At 36.4% G+C, this 23,086-nt stretch overlaps 1 protein-coding gene across 1 annotated transcript in view; it reads left to right on the top strand.

Annotated features, from left to right (window-relative positions):
* LOC149567522 (uncharacterized) overlaps window positions 1-23,086 on the top strand; it is a 36,577-nt gene that overhangs the window by 169 nt on the left and 13,322 nt on the right. Inside the window, exons 2-4 of the mRNA XM_089820743.1 lie at window positions 43-104; window positions 1,110-1,285; window positions 1,443-1,554. Of these exons, the coding sequence (XP_089676869.1) occupies window positions 59-104; window positions 1,110-1,285; window positions 1,443-1,554 (334 nt within the window). The 5' untranslated portion in view covers window positions 43-58. The remainder of the gene's footprint in view (window positions 1-42; window positions 105-1,109; window positions 1,286-1,442; window positions 1,555-23,086) is intronic.

Raw genomic sequence — 23,086 nt, forward strand, 5'->3', positions numbered from 1 at the left:
TTTTGGAAAGAAAGTTGAGACTGGGTGTTAACATTGATGCAGGTTCTTGTTGCCGAAAATGGCTGCTCTCATGTCGGGGACTCCTCTCGCAACTGGATTGCAGAGTATGAATTGCGTACCTTGTTTTTCCCCTCTAAGGTTTATATGTGTCCGAACAATTAGCCATGAAGAATTTCCAATAGGAAGGAGGAGGGGAAATTCTTAACACAATGGATAACATAGTTTGTTATTTAATGAAAAAGTTGAAGCTGGTTGTTTCTGGCAATCTCTCGGTTTTGAAATTTGCTTGCAATCAAGATTTGCAAAGATTAGGGTTTGAATAGTATGTATTCGATTTGAATGGCGATAAAAATAATGTTTTTAGGTGGCTTTCTAATTATATAATAATTCATTGGATGAGACTGCCTTTGTGAAATTCCGCAGTGTTCAAATTTTGTATTTGTAAGTTGACTTGATGACCAAGCTTAGCAGTAAACTATATCAACATATGCCTGGAAAACATATTCGTTTTACATTCTCTCCGTTTATCAAATTATTATAACAGAAACGGCTGAATTGATATAAGCACAATGATTGGCATGCTCAAAATAAGATGGATGAAGTTGAGGGCGCCGCCTTTAATTTTTTTTAGAATGCTTTGCAAATTTTTTCTCGGCAGGCCATCATGTCGTCTCCATTCTTTCACGTTTTCTGTTCTTGTTTTGAACTAAGGCTGATTCTAATGTTATTTGGAATATGCCCAAAACTCTATCATTAAATTTTACTAGGTGTCATCTTTAATCTAGCAACATAGATTGGGCCTGTGTAGTCTTAAATGGTAACAGTTTCAAGTTTAGAAGGGTATAATTTTTTACATCTCATTAAAACAATCCTCTTGTGGGATGCTTGTATACGGAAGGCCTGATGCAAAATTAACTTGTTGATACACGCTTTCGTTTTAAAATTGGGGTCATGCTCATGATACTTGTTTTGTGCAGAGAAACTTTTGTTAATCAACATATTTCTTTAATTTTGGCAGTAAAATTTCAAAAAAACAATCTTCAGTCATATACTAAGTATATGCTCTCTTTTAAATTTGGATACATGCTTATGCTGCTTGTTCTGTGCAGAAAAAACGGTTTTTAAGCAAGGAGTTTGCACAAGTCTTAGCAGTTCAATATCAAAAAATAATCTAGCGTTCAATCAAAACTCATCAAGAAGATGGAAAGCTATGCTAAAGAATTATAGATCTGCTGGTCAGGCATGCTGTTCAGCATCATCCACTCCAGTGACCTGTTCGGTTGTGGTTAGTAGCTTTTTAATTTATCTCTTGTGCTGGTATATTCACTTGTTTCTTTTTGGCTTTGACTCTCAAATTTTGATTCCAAATTCTTAATGCCATTTGAATTTTTTTTGTAAGTTCCGGACATGTTGGTTAGTTATAACTGCCTTTTCCATTTCAGAATGTTAGATGTTCTGCAGAGCAGCAATCACAATCAAGCTCACAATCAGGCTCACAAACGACACAAACAATTCAGCGCCAACAATCAGAGATATCCAATGCACCGTCTCAGGGTGAGAAAACTTTTGTCTAGTATATGCAAGGAATTCAAACTTTTGGTTTGCTTTATGTAGCCTATTATAACTATAGCTCTAGCAACTTTGCTGCCTAAGTTTGGTGTTTCCATTATTTTACGCTGAACCATCAACAGATTGCACTTCTGGTCAATGACCGTTATAATTTATTGCATAAATCAGCACTTAGATAGGAACAAAGAAACAATTGAAGAAAGTATTGATGTCATTGCCAGAGGTTCTTACTGACTGATCAGAGATGATCATTCACGGATGCTCTTGATGGCCCATTTCATGTTGGATGTTTCTCTTCTCCCTATTCTCAATTAGATTACTTAAATGAGTTCTACGTAGTCACTATTGAATGTCAGAAAATCTTATTGCAATAGAGAAAAGGCTCATTTGGTATGAAAATCTAACTTGTGCAAATTGTAACTACAAACATGCATGTTGTGCAAACATTAATCATTGAATCAATCACATGCCACTTGGCTACAGAAACCTGTTTTGCACTACCTTCATTGGTCCATGGGGCCGTTTGGGAGAATTTTGCAAAACAATGCCACAGAATCAGTATGTGACCTTGCCAGGGTTGTTTCTATTCAGTTGCTTGAATCTGAAACTCTAAGATGCACCAGAAAGCTTAGGTGTTCTGTGGGTATGACAGCCAAAAGTATCCGCAGAAGTTTGCATTTTTGTTACATCGAACACCAAAATGGGTCCCGGAATATGCTATGTAAAACTGTATATGTAGCTTTGTGATAAAAAATACATGCAGGGGTTTCTGTGTAGAATTGAAAAAGACATTTTAGGAAAACTGGTCTGTCCCAAGAACCTGAGAGATGCGATCTCAGTGTGTGGCCTCATAAATCCTTGTTGCAGGCATACACTGTTTTTAGTTGGAGTTTGTGCACATGCTGGAAAGCTTATGTTAAAATTTAATGTGGATCATCCTATCAAGGGTCCCCATGATTTCCTATAGTAGAGCACAACTTTAAAGTGATGCAACAAATGATAAGCATTAGGAAAACAAATCCTTTTGCATTATCATCTAGATTTTTTTCCTTTTTATGTACTCTAGTATTCAACCGTAAGCGTTTTCATTCATCTAAATCTATTTTTTAAATATCAATAAGAGCTTCAACATGGGTATTCATCTAATAATTGTAATATTGTTCTTAGTTTAGCATGCAATCAGGGGTTTACTATTTGTTTTTTAATTGCTATAGAACAACTTATCTGTGTTTCTGGCTATGTTTGTTTGACAACTTGCTATAGAACTATGAGGGACACAAAGCTAAGCTCTTGTAGATGTAAGGCTATCAAATTTGAAAAGAGTATCAATTAATTATGTAAAATCTTGACAGTGGTGGCTGATCTCTGATCTTTATTACTGCTTTCACTAGGCTTTATGAATTTGTTTCTTGGTTGGGTCTGATCCATAAAGATCCAAAAAAAGCAAGTTAATTTTATCAGTGAATCAAAATTTATCTAGGGAAAAAGGAGAGAAAAATATCAGTTTTCTCAAGAAAAACTGTGAGATACATTAGCATGCCATTTATTCATCTATGGTGGTGGTTTTGTCATTGGGACCTTCAAGCATTTAGGAAGAGTAGCGGGGAAAAATAAATAAATTTCATGTTGGATAATGTTCGAGAGCCTTTTGGTACTTGAAAGGGCAGCACTCATAGTATTTCTATTGAAAACATAAGCTTAACAGAATTAACTTCAAGAAACTCCCCTCCAAGAAAAGGTATAATCTTGGCGAATACTTCTTTTTTTTGTTTGAAAAAAATCAATTTCTAGTGACAAATCTGTCAGTTTTTTGAAAATAAATTTATTCCTACCGTTGATTATTTTTCAATCATAATTTTTTGTAGAAAATAATGGTATCGAGTTCTTCATTAATCACCATGGAAAATACTTTTATTTAAAAAATATATATTATAGATTGTTATACAAAAATATCGGGCTAATTGTGGAAATCTTTTGATGGGCCTAGGGAAAAACTCTATAATGTCTAAGTTACCTATTTGGGTTTGGGAGTGGGTTTAGGTACAAGACATTGGTTAGTGGGTTTGAGAAATTGTTTTCATTATGGTTAGTAGGGGTTTGTGTATGGGTGTGTGTATGTGCATTATTATTATTACACCGCCTTGGGGGACGGCGGAACGAGGGGGACAAGTTTCCAAAACGGGGGGACAAAGGGGCCTTAATTTGGGGACGGTGGCGGGGGACAGGAGGGGGGGTTATATATATGGATATGGTACTTAAAATGCTAGTTATGAAAATATGTATTGCAATATAAGATATAAAGATGTAAGAGTAAATACTTGAACATTGCATTGAATCAGAACATCAAACATTAAACACAAATAGCCGAATCTGCAAATAGTCAACATTGGGATGTCCTCCATCCTTGGTGGAGGCGGTGGAATTTGGTGGCGTCGCTGGGGATGGGGGGAGGGAGTCCCTAAGTCCCTGGTGCATTGAAGTCTTCAGGACGTGGGGCAAAAAGGGGGGGGGGGGGGGGACGCGTCCCCATGTTACTATGGGCCATTATATATACGAAAAACTAAGAGAAATATACAAAACTTAAAAACTAACTCATTTCATAGTATAACTAAATCATTTCATAGTATGATGTTTGATCATTGATCAATGATCAATGCCAAATGCCAAAGATAAACATTGAAACACGATTCTATCATTGTAATGAAAATCATTGCATTGAATTACTAAATTAAAATTACAGTTCTTGAAAGTTTGAAAGTTGAAACATGATTCAAAGTTTAATGTTCATCAATAATCAAAGTTTTGATCAATATCAAACGGTTTATCAAAAAAATCATCGTCTATAATATTTTCATTTTTCATAGCTGCTAGTAGATCTCGTGTATCACCCAAACCACTTTTGCTAGCACTAGATCCACCAAGTGCCATGTCCACATCATATCCACATCAAGCAAAGTGGCTCTAGCAAGATCCTAAATGGTCATATGCAAGTCAGTGAACTTGGGTGTTATGTTTCAGAGGTCCAAATGCAGACCTTGTGAGGACTCTACACAGGCCATTTGGTGAACCCGAACCTTGTTCACACTTGGATCTGTTTCTATGGTCCAAGGTGTGAACTCGATGACGTACTATTTATTTGCTACCATTGATTTAAAATATAATATAATAGCCCTCATTGTATTGTGTGAGTTAAATATATCAATTTTTAAAAAATTCTAATAAGACCCAAAATTCTTTTGAGGCTATTGATTTCTATTGTGAACAATCCAAAGGAAATTTTAGCTCCCATAAGCATTACAAATCAAATGGTAACATTTTTACTCATGGAATTTAATGAGGATCACTAGACTATATTTTAAATCAATACTAGCAACTAAATTTTGGTTATACAACCCTATTGGAACTAATAATTATGATATATTTTTCTTGAACTAATTTAATTTTTTAATAATAACTTATAAAATTTAGGCAAATTGAATCTAATCATATATCAAATATTGTAATGAATCTTTTGAGCTCAAAATTTTAATAAAATCAATAATTTGGCAATTTAAATATTTCTAAAACAAAATTGCGTAAAAATGTGGCTATTTAGGTTGCCCTAATTCTTGAGTTATTAGCAAAATTTGGTCTCTCAAATTTAAAAAATTAGGTAATTGGTGAATACTAGCCGCTAAAAAGGTCACTGAAGCCCAATTAAAATGTGTGTGGAAGAGAGTAAGCACAATTTGTTTTAGAAGCAATAACTAGTTTGGTGCAGAGAGGATTGAGTGTTGATAGCATGAAGATTACTGTGCAAGTGCCATTAGTAGATATTTTTAACTTATGGCCAAGGTAAGGAGAGAAAGCTAAGCGATTGTATCTTGCATGGGGTTTATGATGCACAAGCATTCTTGACCCATGAACAATTTTTGCATCAACCAAGAGTATTTATTTTCATTATGTTTGGCTTTTAAGTTCAGTTGTTTCCTTTCCAGTCATTTTTGCATGCTGTAGTTGGATTTTCTTGAGACGCTCCTCGATTCGGCATTTAATGCAGCGTCTATAATCATCAATATGCTATTGCATTTGCTTATATTGTCATGTGGTTTCACTGAGTGAATCTGCATAGAATTGTAAGCAGGCTCATGTGGCCATTTCAAATTTTAAGATCATTAGACCTAGGTGTCATGCCAGATTAGTGAAAAGGAGGTCTATATGTTATGCACAACGATTTAGAGCCTTGCACCAAAGGATAATAACTGGGAAGGCCTTGCTGGTTGCTTGGAGGGTTGTATTTAGATCTGTCTTGGATTCCAGCGAACCAAGAACCTTCTATACCAAAGATTCATTATAAAAGGAGGGCAATGAGAGATTGAAGGATCAATTAGTATCCAAGTTGCTTAGAACAGAGCAAAATAAAGATCTGCCCAAGGTGTGCCTATGTTTTTGGCTACACTTGTGAAGTACTTGAATCATATTGTAATCTATGACTGAAGTTTACTTTGATCGTGTTTCCTTGTGGCAGAAAGTGGGGATGCAATTTTTTTTATCGAATACAAACACACATGCAAACACATACATATGTGTGTATTTGTATAAGACTTTGTTGATATTTGAGTTTTGCCTGGGTATGAGTGTTTGTGTTAAGGCTGCTTGTTGGACCTATTCCATTGCATCAATTTATTCCATGGTACAATTTTAAACTTAATGTTTTTTAAAATTTTGTTTGTGGTTCTTTCTTGTCGCCTTCATTTTGTTTCATATAATTGCAACTATCGCACCTAACAAACACTAATTTCATATCTTGATATGTTCAGTTCTCTGTCAATTTAAAATATGATTTAAGATGGGATCAATTATGTTTTCAACAAGTGTGGTATCTCGATACATTACAAATTTATCAAAAAGTGTAATTCCTTCCGGGTGGTGTGGATAATTGCTGTGTGGGTTTGTATATATGCGAAAGATCTTAGGGAAGAGGAATTGGTCCTTTAGCTGATGAAAGAAGTTGAAGAAAGCCTTATAAGAAGAAATTCATGGATGTATACTGTTAGAGTAAATAATTAATTAATTATTAATTATTTATTCTATTTACTTAAGCTTACTTAGGTTAATGCATTTATTTAATATTTAGTATTTAATAGTTGTAGTGGTTAGTTGTTGACAACACGGGAGTTTGTTCCCTTGTAGCATGTTCCACTTTTTTGTGGAAGAGTGCTTAGTTGTCAATCTTATCTTCTACCTCCTTCCAGCTTGTTCTACAAGCTTCCTTGAGGCCTTTATAAGCGGTCTCTCTCTCATTTTAAAATCATCCATTCACATAGCAATTTCATTTTCCTATTGTGAAATATTTTCTCTTGCTTTGTTTCCTTCAAGCTCTTGCTCCTTAGGTTTCTCTTCGGCAAGCTATTTTGCATTGCAGGTGATCTTGGCAATTGCGGAGTTGGATTTCATCAACTCCTACATGATATCAAAGCCTCCCTGTGGCTTCTTGTTCGAAGGATTTTTTTGAAGCCGTGATTCAGAGACACAAACCCTAGTTTGTTTGTGATTTTTTCTTCAATCAGGAGGAAGAGCATTTTTTTCATTATTTGGAGAAAAAGGAGAAAAAGGGTTTAGCACAACAAATCAGATATTTTGGGCTTTTTCTTTATTTTTTGGAGGTGCGATGGCGGCGATTTAGAAAAAATAACTACAGAGGTGATTTTCAAACAACAATATCTCCCTCATACAGACTCAATTTTTTGAGCAATTTTTTTTTGTTTTGGGGTAGAATTTTGTGATCTACACATTGGTGCGGGTGGTTTGACATCTCTGTTTCTGAATTTTTTTGCAACTCGCAAATTCTAATTTTTGCCACTTTAAATGCTTTGTACGGGCTCATCTGGACACATAATCAGGTTCTATTTTTTTTGAAAGTGTATATTTTTTTGTCTACTTTCTAGATCTGCAATTAGATTATAGGTTCTGTGGACAGAAATATTACTTTAAGAAATAGGCCCTGAATTGGCTATTGTAATCGCACTAAGTAAAGAGTGCCCAATTTATACATTGGGGGGGGGGGGGGGGGGAGCATTTTCTTTTCTATAATTTACTTCAGAATAAGACCCTTCTACTTCTGTCTTTTTCTTTCTCTCATTGGCGGATCCATCTGTGACCCATCTCACACCACACAACTATCACACCTGGAAGGCACAAATGACACGGCTTCTCATGTCAAGGGGCTTATGGTCATGTTTGGATGAAAACCAACCTGTTATTACACGGGCTTTTGAGGTTCTTCAGCATAGGAACAAAATGGATGAGGCCATGGGATTGATTGCACTGAACATTTCAGACAATCTACTATTTCACTTGGATGGTTTGACTACTCCAAGAGCTTATTGGCTCAAATTTCAGACTTTGTTTGGCCAAGTGAATGAGTTCCGGGCACTTCAGCTAGATGCAGAGTTGACTTCTTTGACACCTGACAACTTTCCTACCATTGAGGACTTCTTGATGAAGTTCAAATCTTTACGTACACTTTTGCAGGGATGTGGGAAAACCAAGACAGATGATGAGTGTATCTTTTTGATACTCTCAAAGTTGAGAGGAAAGTATCAGATCTTTTCTTCCACTTTCTACTCCACTATGGATGCCTTGGGTGATAGACATAGGATGCCTTCTTTTGAGACATTTTGTGATCGGTTAACTCGTGAACAGTCCAAGATTACTCAGATGGATTCACTTTCAGGTTCACAGTCATAGGCATTGCTTACACAGGAGCAGAAGTCGAAGCAGATATCAAATCCCTCTTCTACTGATTCATCATCTTTTAAGAAGGAGAAAAAGAAGACTGAGACTCCTACCTGTTCCTACTGTGGGAAACGATCTCATGATGAGGCACATTGTTTTTAGAAGAGATTTGATGGCTACGAGAAACAAATTGCAGATTTGCAAGTTCTTCTTCAGAAGAACACCATTTCTTCTCCATCCTCTTCTACCTCATAGGGATCTGCCTCTCAGTCTTCTTCCACATCTTTGCCATCTACATCGGATCTTTGAAAGGGTCATGCATTACAGGCTACCATTACATCTCCTTCACAGGTTCCTTGGATACCTGATTCAGGTGCTTCTCACCATATGACATCTTCTCAAGGTGTCTTCTCTACTCTTGAGGCTTCTCCTATTCCTCATATTCTCATAGGGAATAACACTGCACTACTAGTCTGCGGGAAAGGTTCAGTTCACATCCAAGATGGTATATTCAATGATGTATTGTATGTTCCATCTTTGTCTGCCAACCTTCTTTCGATTTCTCAGAGTACACGCAGTGGATCAGGGAAGATAGTTGAGTTCACTGCTGATTCAGTCTTCATTCGGGATCGTGTAACAGGAGGTCTTATTGCTACAGGGGTAGTTGATCCTTCCACTCGTCTCTACACCTTCTCACACTTTGGTCCACCATCTCCATTGTTGGAGCACACTACTTCTCTTTCGCAGGAGCATCATGTGGTGCAGTCAGGATACTTGAACCTTTGTATTGTTCCTGAGATCCCTATTTTGACTGCCACGCCACATCCAGTTGAGGACTTTTCTCTTCAGCAGGATTCTTCTTCTTCTACTTTGCCTGATCCTCCGACTCCATTCATCGAGCCTCCAGGTGCACCTGTTGCGGATTCTACAGTGGACATTCATGACAGTGTCATCACACCTGCCTTGGGGATTCCCTTTCCGGTTCCTCATACATTCTCCTCTGGGCATCAACTAAGCTTTCCAGTTTTGCCTCTCATTCAGGGATTCCCTTGTTATGTACCCTTGTTTCTTCCACATTGGAGCTGCATTGGTTCGATCCCTCCTTTAGGGGCTCCTTTATTTTGGGGAGGCTTTAGTATCTCTCATGGGGGGGGGGGGCTGGTTGTAATTATGGTTTTGAGCGGGTCTCTTGACTCTTTTTCGATGGAAGTTGTCCTTGGGGGGATTGGTTGAAGCCTTCCTTCCTTCACTTCATGTTTTTTTCTCTTTGCATTGTACATGGGTACCTAACATAGCCTCGTTGCCGGGACCCATTCCACATTTCATCTTAGTTTTGGGAGCTTAAGGCATTTCCTTAAGTTGCACTTAAGGGGGGGTGTTAGAGTAAATAATTAATTAATTATTAATTATTTATTCTATTTACTTAAGCTTACTTAGGTTAATGCATTTATTTAATATTTAGTATTTAATAGTTGTAGTGGTTAGTTGTTGACAACACGGGAGTTTGTTCCCTTCTAGCATGTTCCACTTTTTTGTAGAAGAGTGCTTAGTTGTCAATCTTATCTTCTACCTCTTTCCAGCTTGTTCTACAAGCTTCCTTGAGGCCTTTATAAGCGGTCTCTCTCTCATTGTAAAATCATCAATTCACATAGCAATTTCATTTTCCTATTGTGAAATATTTTCTCTTGCTTTGTTTCCTTCAAGCTCTTGTTCCTTAGGTTTCTCTTCGGCAAGCTATTTTGCACTGCAGGTGATCTTGGCAACTGCGGAGTTGGATTTCATCAACTCCTACAGATACTTACTTAAAGTTAATGACAAAAACTCCCAAAAGGCTTATTAGATAGAAGTATTGTATGCTAGGCATTAAGCATCTAGGCAACTTGGTATATGCTATTTTGAGATGAAAATAAAGAATGAAGATTGGTGCATAGATGGTGATAAGAGAAGCAATTCAAGGTAAACAAGGACCTTTTTAAGGTAAAAGATAGATGGGAAAACAAAAAAAAAAGATTCGAAATTGGTATATAGATGGGGAGGAAAGGAGTTGTTCAAGGTAAACAAGGGACTTTTTAAGGTAAAGAAATTGAATGGGTAGACATTGAATCTATTACAAGACAATTGTAAACACTACATGTCACACTAAAACTCATGGAGCTTAAATTTAGTTTGTGTTTGGTGAGTGAGCTACAAAAGATTTATTTTGCGAATTTTAACATGGAGGTTAATCCTTTAATTTAGTTGTAAATTTGTCTAACTTATTTTGAAAGAGCAAGTTTAACGAATTTCTATCTTATTGGGTGCAAAACTGACCAGATACTAAGTTACAACATGTTGGGGAAGGAAGCAACTAAAGCATGCAGGATTACACTGCTGATTTCTATAGGAGGCCATGTTGATGAAACTGTACTTTGCAAAAGAGGACACGATGAAAATACAGGGGATGATTGCATCCTCATATAACAACGAGAGTCATGTATAGCAAGCTTCAAAATCTATGAAACATGTCTCTACGAGTACCATGTCATCTCTAGCCTGAATGCGCGGGTGGTACGGATTCCTGTTGGGCATATGCCTAGGTTTGGGACCTACACTTGATCAAGCAGCTATGTATCTGATGGAGCTGAAAATAAATTTTTTTTTTAAAACCTTCATTAGGACCTCCATGAAGAAGATGGAGGAGATGAAAGCACGTGCATGAATTGAAAGCACGTGCATGAATTGCATAGTCATATTTCAAATCGGAGAAAACATTCATGAGTGATATTGTGATTAAGTAAATAGCATGAAGGTAGCATCATCATCTATGGTCATGTTATGAAATGCTAGAGAGGAATAGTTACTGTTACTATCAGCATTAATGTCAGAGTAAAAGTGGATTAGTGAATGGAGAGACAACATGTTAGCATATTATCAAGTTCTATTAAAGCACATGTCATGTATAAGGAGGTCATCGATATCCACTGTTGTATTAATTTAGAACAAAACAGAGCTGGATGCTATTGATCGGCATTATCATGAATAGCCAAAAGGCAGTGATATTGTTTTGAGAAGTTAAGTATGGAACATCATGGAATAGCATTAAATTACAGTTGTAGAGATCAACCAGCACACCAATCGGAGTCTCATATATCAGATTCAAAATAGCTACAGTTGAAGACATTATATACCACATCTACTTCATCTATTCTTGTTCACAGTAAGAATATGAATATTTCATTTGATATATATCTGTACCATGATTCCATTATGCTGAGGTGCACCAGATATTACAAATTCGGAAGCATTTGTAATATGAAAAAGGGACAACAGGTATATTGAACAGCGAATAGTTGATACAAATATCAGATGAAGACAATATGCATATGTGTAGAGGCTGAAGAAATCACACAGCAAATGAAGATTCACGCTGAGGCAAGAAATAACTGAAGAACAGGGTAAAGTATCAGTTACATATAAAATTATAAACGAATCTTAAAAGGAAGACATAAAAAGTTAGTCACTCAAGTTGAATTTCAAAGCAACCTGTTATCCAAAGGTCCAGTAACATTAGTTCATGCCTTGTCATGTGCATATTTTTGGGAAGAAATATCATATTGCTATACGATGGGCTGGATATCTCCTTGCTATTCAAGACATAGTCATGCAGTGAGATTGAAGGAGGCCATGGATGACAAAGCTCTGTATTTTTGAGAGGCAACAGTATATATATTGAAGACGATTGGTGACACAAACCTTGGACTGGTCAACATGGTCGAAGTCAGAGATCAACTGTTTAGAGACAATTCATAACATGTTGTTGCAAAGATCCTTGAAGACAGGGCTGTTGTGAGAACATGAAGCATCGGCCAGTGATGATGTGGTAATCCGATAAACAGATGATTAAATAGAGGCACTCCCGATACTCCTTTCTTACATAAAATGCTCAAGCCTTGAACTGTATGGTGTGTGGGAGTTACATAGCAATCACAATGCAGCTGTAGCATACATTTATATATGCGGGTATCATTTTGAGTTTACAAAATAAATAAATAAAAATGTGTATCACGCTTTCTTTCCCGTGAAATACAACCAGTCATCATGAGCCCGCCAGACCTTTCAATTAAGAGATGTTCTGAAAGAAATATGTGACACTACGAAAGATATCTTTAATTTGCGATGACTCCATCTGCACAAAGTGAAGTCTCTTCAAACATGAGCAGCTGTAACATTAAAAAAACTTGCCATGGAAGTAGTGAGATCAATGTTAAGATATCAAATCTTCTAGTAATATTTAATAACATTTTGTCTTTGTGTAGGAGGTGGATGCTCGTGTAAAATCTTTGAGTGGTTTGGAAATGTTCTGCACAAGGATTGTTTAGGTTCAAAAGATTGTTTGGTTCCCGTTGAGAGACACGCAAATCATCAATTTGTTATTTCTTTCCTCATGTTAGGAGATATGGATATGCACGCGAATCAGAGGTTGGTGGGTATTATCGTGGCTATCCGAGGAAATCGTGGATGGAGATGATTCAATAGTTTACAGAATATGAAGAGGCCCGATGAATGTATAGATGTTGTGTGCGTGAGGATGATCGCGTGGCTTTGTAAAGGATCCAAAGGCATACTGTCAATATAAAGGATCAAATATATTTGGGTCTATAATCTTCCACCAACACTGCTTGATTTGGTAGTAGCAAGTAATATGCCACCAACTAAAACATTGATCAATGAGTTAAGAGCGATTAGTTTCTTGTTATCAAGGGTCGTGATGTTCTGAAGAGACAACCGACACCTTTTCTTCTGTAAATATGAGATTTAAAACCAAAGTCAGAGATATACAGTTCCAAAATTTTATGGCACACTTGATATATTGTTTTTTCATTGGTAAAGAAATGATTTTTTGAACTAAGCCAGTGGATTGTGGATTATTGAATAAATTCTTATGCGATTCTAGAATCAAATTATAGTGGATGGATCATCTGTAAGGAGTGTCTCCAGTGCAATTTTATTTCCGGCATGATCAGTAAGAAATATTTATTTTATTTTATTTGCATGAAGCTTTAGAGTTAAAATATGATATAGTATCATCCTTTATAATTATTATTTTAATTTTATAAATATTTTATATGATAGATAAGTGGACAGGATCAATTATAGCATTTTAAAGTATGGTTTGTCTCCGAACCAAAGGAGTTGAAGTACATTCTAGACTATTTGATTTGTCACATCTTGATTACTAAATTGTTTATAATTAATGTGCATAGAATTTTATAAAGTTGTACATTTTAAACTTATAATACTAACTCTATCGCCCTTTGACATTGGTCTTTATGTTTTCATAATTTGCAATCGATATGCTGGCAATTATATCATATCTTGCCTTTGAAAAATTATTTGTTGCATTAATCTATACTTTTATTTAAAAAACATTCATATATTTATTTATTATTCTCAATTCATGATTCGCAAGTTTAAAGTTTTCTGTAATTCTTGCCGTTAGGAAGACTTTCATCGCATTCACATTCTAATTGTTCTGCTATAAGGATCTTGGATTTAAGTGTTTTGTCCAAGATTAGGTGCACCTGCCTTGGCCTTGTAGAGCCAGAAGCGCAGGTGATTTGGATCGCATCAATCAGTCCTGTCAAGTTGGCCATTACAAGTTGGATATCCCAGCATCGAGTTGGCAAGACTCGTAGGATTCCAATCTACGGTTTTTGGGAACCAACAATATCCACGCAGGGGCTGATCCCAATTGGCTCTCAGTTGGAATGAAAATCCCTATCTTAAAACTAGTGGGTGCTATTCACCAATAGTCTGGGCTTTTGGCATAGTGGGCTTGCTTGGTATCAGAGTCAAGGTCTCAAGGTCGAGGCTTGTGGAGCATGGTAGACTGTGTCCTTGCTTAAATTGCCGTGGTGCAGATTCTCCTAGTTGTGTACTCAAGGTTGGGACTCAACTATGGTTTGGAAACCACGTCCATGAGAGGACTGGCTTGCATTGACACTTCGGTGGAACAAAATCCCAATCTTAATGCCATTGGATGCTATTCACCATCAGTCCAAGCTTTTGGCATAGTGGAGGCCTTACTTTGTAATAGCTCCCTAGGGTATTTTCTTCAGATTTTTTTTAACCAAACATTCCACAAGAATTAATACAACATTTATATGCAAATGATTTCTCTTTATCCAACAGATCATATGCAAATCATATAAGTATAAGACTGAATTAAGATTTTAAATTGATTATGAAGATAAAACATTAAAATGTTATTTTCAAAGAGATATGACATACCTCTATCAAAAATTTGCCTAGCTATGAACGACATCGTGGATCCACCAAGAAAATGAATTGGGTTGCCGTCCAATCCACCAAGAAATCCTGAAGGTTTCCATTTTAATGTTTTAGAACTGAAAGCCTAAAGCTCCCAAACTCACCAAGAGAGAATAATAAGCCAAGAATAAACTAAACATCTGAGATGAGCCTCTCAATGTTCTTTTATAGCATATCCCCATGACTCTTCATTTTCCTTCTACGTGTCTCTTCATAGTCCTTTTTTTTGTCTCTTTGTTTACCCTCTTTAACTTAATGACTTTATTTATTTTTTACTAGGCTCTGTAATTGTCATTTTAATACTTTATTAATTAATTAAACTAAGTTGTCATTCAATGTGATATAATGCGACAACATAACATTTAATCATTTAATTGACTTCTGATGTTCCAAAAGGGGACATTACAGTCCTCCTTTCCCAGTGATTACTTGCCCTCAAGCAATCTGCATTTGCATGCTGAAGAAAATGCTTGGATCTCATATCAACCTCAAGAATGTTGCTTCCTAATTTTCTGCGCTATTCTGACATAAATAACACCAGGTCGGAATTGTGAAGCCACTTGTCAAAATCCCATTGAAACATTGAACTTGCCAATGATACGATCCTAAATTATCATGCTGTCATAACTGCCAAATATAAGGAGATATTAGTAGCTCAAGGAGCTATCAACTTTGAACAACCCTCCAACTGCAAGTGATCTCCCTTGGAAGTGCATAACACCCATAATAGGCAAACAATAAATATATCAGCCCATCCTGAATTGTCGATTTAAAAATCAAATTGCTTAAAGGATGAGGTCAACAGCAACAGTGCAAAGGAATTAGTACAACAACAATTAATCTGAAATACCACTGAATTCATAGGAATCATGAGTAAGGGAAAATCCATCTCCTATGCTCAAACCATCTGTACCATCAATTCTCTACCAAGAAATACTCGAATGTTGAATAGCAAAATCTATTCATCTTGTCTGTCAATCAAAATCTAAACCTGTGTAAGCTGATCGAAAAGTGGGCAGTAGTACTAACTGTAGAAATTGATCCACTGCTCCAATCCTGTGACAAAAACTCATCACCAGATACTGCACTTGGGTCCCAAATCCTGTAATCAGTTTGACTCTCACCATTGGAATTAGAAAAAGCTTCCTCATCCAACTTTAAGAGTGGATTATTAAATGGTCGATCAACGTCTACCTCAAACAAAGAATTGTCAATAACAAATGATTGTACTTTACTCCAAACTCATTCCAAGGTTCTAGCTGGTCCAGACTTTTATGACATGATCTTTTGGGACAGGTGTCTGAATCTTAAGTCTGGTGTATGTTGTCAAGTTCATTAGTCACCTCCTTGATAAATTCAGTCCTTCCTTTGTCCTCCTGCTCCTTTAAATGACTGGTGGTAACAATCCATTTTTTCGCTTCTTTTAAAGCTATTTGTGTATTCTCCAACATCTCATTTGCATTGTTAAGCTTCATGATGAGCTTATTAATCTTATCCTTCTTTCCCTTCAATATACCAATATATCCTTGAAAAACCTTTTAGATATAATTCCTGTCTGAAAGTAAATACAAACAGTCTGATTTTATAGCTTCAAAGGTTGCTTTGACTATCTGCAAGTCAACAACATAATAATCATCTTCCATACCCCTTTGTCTCTTTTCCATTTGAGCCTTCCGTAGAGATCTTCAATGATACTGTGAGTGCCATCATGATGTACTGAAGCCGCGACAGCCATTTCATTGGTGATCTTCAACTGATCCTTCAAAGTATGTGTCTCAACGCCATCATCTCAAAATCTCTTCTTTGATTGGTCCTCCAAAACACTCTCATGCATAAGTGAGCTACTGCTATAAAGAGCACATGATGCATCATACCTTTCAGAGGGGTTGTCAGTGTGATCATAGGCCTCCACATCCTTGTTTGACTGACCTGCATGCAAAGTCAAGGCCGCTACTATGTCATCATTTTCAAGCAAATTCTCATCATGTGAAGATTCATAAAATTTGTTGGAAACATCTTCAGACTCCAACATCCTCTCTAATTGAGGAAGACCATCCTCATCTAAATATTTGTCAACAACAGCCTCCAAGTCACCAATATAGAGATTCGTATATCCCCTTTTAATAACAACAGTTGAATCCATTTCCTTGCAAAAAATTGTGTTATTTTGTTGAAACAAACCTGTGAAATTTCTCTCCTTTGTTGCTGGTCCAAACCTCTTTGGCTGACTTGTCTTCCTTACCAACCCCACAATTGTGACCAGGTGTCCAAGTGTCCTGACATGTGAAACAAATCTTCTCCCTTCTTACTTGGTTCTTACTTTTTTTTTGGGAGACCTTGCAATGCATAAGCCCATTGAGATTAGTTCATTTCCAGTCATTGGTTTCTTGAACCTTTCAATCTTTTGCTCAATAAATCCTTTTGAGAACTCATAAGCCATTGGTGGGATATTATGCTCTCTGCTCCGAATGGCCAACAAGTCTGGTTGCAACCATTTGCAGATATTACCATCTTCATCTCTAAGATCAAAGACATAATAGTTTGCATACAAGTTCTCAAATTGTCTGGACGATGCTTCCTGATTTCAGTTAAGAAGCATTGAAACGTTTGAAGAATCACATCGTTAGATTCAAGATTAATCAAAATGGCAAATGACCTGACTTTTGACATAATTTTTAAATATTAGCCCTCTTAACAAAGGTAGGGCCTTTGACATCATGTAACCTAGGAAAATTCTTCACAATCATCCGCAAAACCTTCCTTAGGAGATCATTATTATAGGGTGCTAGAGGAGTTGTTATTCATGGAACCTCACTGAGACATGAAGCAACTGCAACTCTGATATCTTTACATGGATGTTCCAATAACCTGTGCTGGAGTAAAGTGAACATTGTAGAATCGCAAATCCCAATTGAGAAGCCTCCAATCTGATTGGTCTACTTTGGACAAATATGAGTCTAATTCCTTCAACTTTGAGAGAATGCCAATAGGAAAATTCTTCACAATCATCCGCAAAACCTTCCTTAGTACATTATCATTATAGGGTGCTGGAGGAGTTGTTATTCGTGAAACCTTGCTGAGATATGAAGCAACTGCAAGTCTGATATCTTTACATGGATGTTCCAATAACATGTGCTGGACTAAAGCTAACATTGAGGACTGCAAATCCCAATTGAGAAGCCTCCAATCTGATTGGTCTACTTTGGACAAATACGAGTCTAATTCCTTCAACTTTCAGAGAATGCCATTAGGAAATTTCATGGATTCAAATTGCAATCCAATTACACAAAGCTAATTTCCTATTTACTTTTCTTTCTGCAAATCCCATAGCTGTTCACCATTAAATGTATCATTGAATTCCTTTGAGAAAAGATTGCTTTTCTGATCTTTCATTGTCTTCATTCTGAATTCCAAATCTGACGCACACTGCAATAGGCTTCCTTGTTCTGGTGTAAATTTTTGCACTACTTTTGCCAATCCAACTAGTTAAGCATTTTGTGGAACAGTTTGCCCATGACTTTGTTTTGTAGTAATCACAAATTTAATAGCTTCCCTCTCCAAAGATGTTGAGTTTTCTCACAGTTGATAACTGGTTACAGAATATTGGTAACTAGTTACAGAATGATTAGATGGTTCTTACTGTGCAAGTCTGCTGTAAATGGCTATTGTGGAGTGTTCTAGCGCTTTTGACTGTAGTCTGTATATTCAAAAAACAGAAGTTGTTAATCAAAAAACAGAAGTTGTTGAATTGAAAATACAGAATACAATACCCGAGTAACAAATCAGACCTCTTCATACGTTGTCACCAACAGAGTTACCTTGAAAAGCATATACTGACATTTGGTGGAGTATGACAGGTTACAGACAAAGATGTTTTCACAATGTTTGCTACCAAGAAATGATTAGACTGTTGAATGATGTTAACACTTCAGACTACAGTTGATGCAAGAGCAGTGAGTTCAGGGCAAGTTCTTGATATGACGAGTCTCTTTTGGATTGAAAGATAGTTCACACCAGCAAAGGCTTATTAAGATAATATCTTATACTTTCTATAATAGTCAACTACTTGTCTATAGTCCGTCTTTCAGTCTAGATAGGAATTTTTCCTGTCCTGTCTCTTTTTTCTTCAGTCCAAATAGGAATGTTTCCTATCTTGTCTCTAGTTTTGTTTCTAATTCCGTCTTCAGTCTACATTGTTTCTTTTAGAAACAACGTCCTTGTAATTCTTTATAAGGAACACATTTGTTCCTCTGTTAATCAATCAATCATCCGGAAATCCGTTAATCTGCCAACTCTTCTTGAACCCTGTAACATGGTATCAGAGCCATGATAAGGAATTTTTTGAAAAATTTATAATTTCTTTTGAAATTATCTGCACACCACGACAGTCGTCTCTTTTTTGCAGCCTCCTGGTCTGCAAAATCCGTGCTTGTATCCTTGGGAAAGCTCGCAATTTTTTTCTGCAAATCGCGTCCAAATCACACGCATTTGAAGCAACTCGCGTCCATATATTTTCCAGCTCATTTGACAGCAAAATCGCGATTGTAGGGTCAAGAATTAGTTCGTTTTGTTTGCATTCTTCATCATTTGTGCTCTCCCTGAAAAAAATCTGCCATTTTTATCAAAAAATCTGAAGTTTTTTCAAGCATTTTTCAGCCAGGGCCGTTTTTTTCGAAACCGTAATTTTTGGGGTTGAAAAAATATTTTGTTTGCAGATTCTTGGTGGGTTTTTCGAGAGCTCAACTGGGTTGTCGTCCGTTTTTTTTGGGTGCCTTGATTTTTGTGCCTCGATTTTCGAGCCAGCGGATCCAAAAAATGACAGCAGATTTCTTCTGGGTTTTTCGAGCTCTCTTCTGGGTCATTCTCTGATTCTTCTGGGTCTTTCGTATTTTTGCCTCGAAGAATGTGCCTTCACAGATTTTCACAGTTTTCCATTGAAAAATGTGCCATGGCATCTCTGACAAATATTCTGCTCGAACATAATTCCAAATTCAATGGTCGCAATTATGGAACCTGGAAGTAGCGCATCATCGCAATCTTTGAATATCGAAACACCGATCAACTTGTTCTAGGTGTTATGCAGCGTCCGACTTCTCGGGGTCCTAATCAAGGCGAAGCTGCATTTTTCGCCTTCTGAATCTGTTTCTGTTTTTATGGGTTTTTTGATTTTCTCCTCAAAAATCATTTCAAGTTGTCTGTAATACGCAAGGTTGTGTGAGATTCTGGGTTCGTTGATTTTCTCCTCAAAAATCATTTCAAGTTGTCTGTAATAAGCAAGGTTGTGTGAGATTCTGGGTTTTACCATTTTTTCCACAAAAACGAAGTTTTGTAAATGCAACCTATTTTGAGTCATAGCACTCTTCTGGCAAAGCTTCTTGGTTTCAGTATTCTGTAGATCCAGGGAGGGTCTCAATTATCCCAGAATGTTCCGACATTCATACGTTGACCATTAAGGGAGGGTATTAAGATAATATCTTATACTTTCTATAATAGTCAACTACTTGTCTGTAGTCCGTCTTTCAGTCTAGATAGGAATGTTTCCTATCTCGTCTCTTTTTTCTTCAGTCTAGATAGGAATGTTTCCGATCCTATCTCTAGTTTTGTTTCTAATTCCGTCTTCAGTCTACGTTGTTTTTTTTAGAAACGTCCTTGTAATTCTTTATAAGGAACACATTTGTTCCTCTGTTAATCAATCAATCCTCCGGAAATCCATTAATCTGCCAACTCTTCTTGAATCTTGTAACAAGGCTTGGCACAGCTGCTCAAAATAAGAGAAAACATATACTCAAATCAATTGCCAAGTAGTTAAAAAAATGCGACCAGTTGAGGAAATGGTGGCTGATGAAAAAACGATATGAAAGGCACCACAGAGTTGCAGAAAGGTTGTCAATAATGATGCGAAAAACCCTAGGCAGGTTTTGAGAAAACAGATTTCAACACTGCAAAGCCATGGCGGACGAAGCCCAAAAAACAATGCTAGGAAAAATAACTTTTGTGGGTTGCAGAAGATAAATGAGAACGAACGCAGGTAGGGAAATTAAATTTTCCCTAGAAGAGACCCACAAAATTCTTTACAGGAATTCATTTGAAAAAATTTCTAAGGGAAAAAAAATCTTAGAAACTGTTTTTTTTCAAAAGAAAATTATATAATTCTGCTCTGATGCCATATTAGACAAATGATTTGGTAAAATATTGGATGATTTAATGAATGAGCAAGATGCTCATAAATAGTTTATAGAGATGTTATTAGAAACATTCTAATAACGAATGAATAAAAGAATATTAGAAACATTCTAATATTTTCAATATTGGCCATTAAAATAATATTTAACAAGATATTATTCTAACAAGACCAACTCGCCACAAACACTCTGATTTCCATAAGCTCCCCAAATAGATTTCCTGCAACTTTACTAACCATGAAACAGAAGAAATACCTTAATTTTCAGACGTAACAATTTTTCAGTAGTCACTGCTTTGTAATCTCCCAGCTGAATTCCACACTGCACACAGTTTGACCAGGATTTATAACCCCTTCAAGGTGCACAACCTGAGTGTGAATCTGCTCGTAGATGCACTGAATGTTTACACCTGGTTTAGAAAAATGAATTGATTCCCTTTAAATATTTAAATACCCGCTTCTTCTATGAGAATGAGAATAAACACAGATATCTTCAATTTAGAACAGGAAAGATGGCAGCCCGAATGCTTCTTCCAAACTGGCCCAAACTGGTTCAGTAGAATTGCACCTTCAACAAAGATGTGCATATGCCATTCCATGTTTAGTCACTCAACAGTAAACCTAAGGGAAAGGAGTCGTTCATGGACGCTCAGATCCAAAATTCACAGGAATTACCATTTCCAATATCCATGCAGTTTATATTGTTTTGCTCAGTAACAACATCCCACGTGAATGCCTAACATTCCTTCAATATAACTGATGTTAATATATTTCCATAATTACCATGGTCCTCACAATATAAATGCGATTCAAATCACAATCATGATATTCACACCCAAGATGTTCAAAGTGATCGATCATAGATAGTCAGTCAAGAAGAAATTCTTAAGTCACGACTCTAAACATTTTCGCTAACAAAAGTCTTTTAAACAGCATACAATCTGGAAAGATACACCTGGCCATTGGTCTAAAATTAGAGCTTTTTCACAGCACACAGATAATACCAACTAATGTTTTCTGGGGAATATGAATCGTCCTTATCCGGCAACATTTTCTATTCGTTCCTGTCAAGGTTTGATGGTTGTTGAAGATTCAGTAAATACTTCATGCCACCTACACACTCAGGAAAGTCTGAGCAGCTCCTGTAGTTTCTGGGTGGACGTACTTGCCCTTCAAGCTCTGAAAAGAACAACCTGGTGTATTGTCACACCCGAGGAAGATGGCTGAATTAAAATACATTGCCTTCTCTTATACGGCTGTCTTGGCAAATCATGGCAATGGCAACTTCATATATCCGCAAAATGATTCTTGACCTAAATAATTTTATTTGCTTGGAGTATATTGATGGGAATTATAAGTTATTTTCGAAACATATATTAATTTGCTTGGTGTCGGCTACTCTGCTGAACTTTTGATATATTTCAAACTAAAGAAAATAAATTTGATATTCTAATTGACTTCAAATGTTTCAAAAAGGGTACATTGCATACTATAATGAGCATGAGAAAAAGCTAGATTAGGGTCAATCATCTAAGGAAAACTATCAACAAATTAGACAACCAACAAAATCAGCTAAATAAATTGTAAAAGGTAACAATTAGACAACCAACAAAATCAGCTAAATAATTGTAAAAGGTAAGTGGTAAGGTGAGAATAATGCTCTCTTTATACATGTTATTAAGCAATCCAAAAAATCATTGTAGTTTTTGTGTTAGGTATTAACATAATGACACACACAATTGGAAGTTGTATTTGAAATGAAACTAGATAATAATTCCAAATTGGTCTCCAAGAAAGCTGTAGTCGCCTTGGTTGATAGAAAAGAGGCAAAGATAAAGAATGGGAAATTTATTTGAACTGCAATTAACACGGCAAGAAAGGAGCACAATTAGATAAGAAAGGAATGCAATTAAGATGTACAAGCTTTTTCTATTAAAAATCAAATCTGGTAGAAAATAGTAACTTCACTTTGTGATACTGCATTATGATCTTAACGAATTTTGAAAGAACTTGTAAGAAGCAAGGTTTGAAATTGAAAAGTTGGTCTTGGATTCGGCTCGGCAACCCTAAATTTTGACTTGGACAAGGGAGTCAGCAAAAAGTAGAATTATGCGAAAAAAGAAGAAGAAATTAGTTGACAGCTTTAATCTTGTCTGTGTAATATCTTTCTTTTTTTGTCTTCTCTTCTTCCCTTGTTTTTAAAACTGTCCAGACATGAAATGGACAAGTTTGAGCCTGAAAAAAAAGCCCCTTACTTTTGTTGTTTAACATGCCTGGACAGAGCTGAGAGTAAGATCATTGGACTGAGGA

The sequence above is a fragment of the Cupressus sempervirens genome, chromosome 3 (genome assembly GCF_028749045.1).
Source record: "Cupressus sempervirens isolate cs-2001-9-10 chromosome 3, ASM2874904v1, whole genome shotgun sequence".
Lineage (NCBI taxonomy): Eukaryota > Viridiplantae > Streptophyta > Pinopsida > Cupressales > Cupressaceae > Cupressus > Cupressus sempervirens.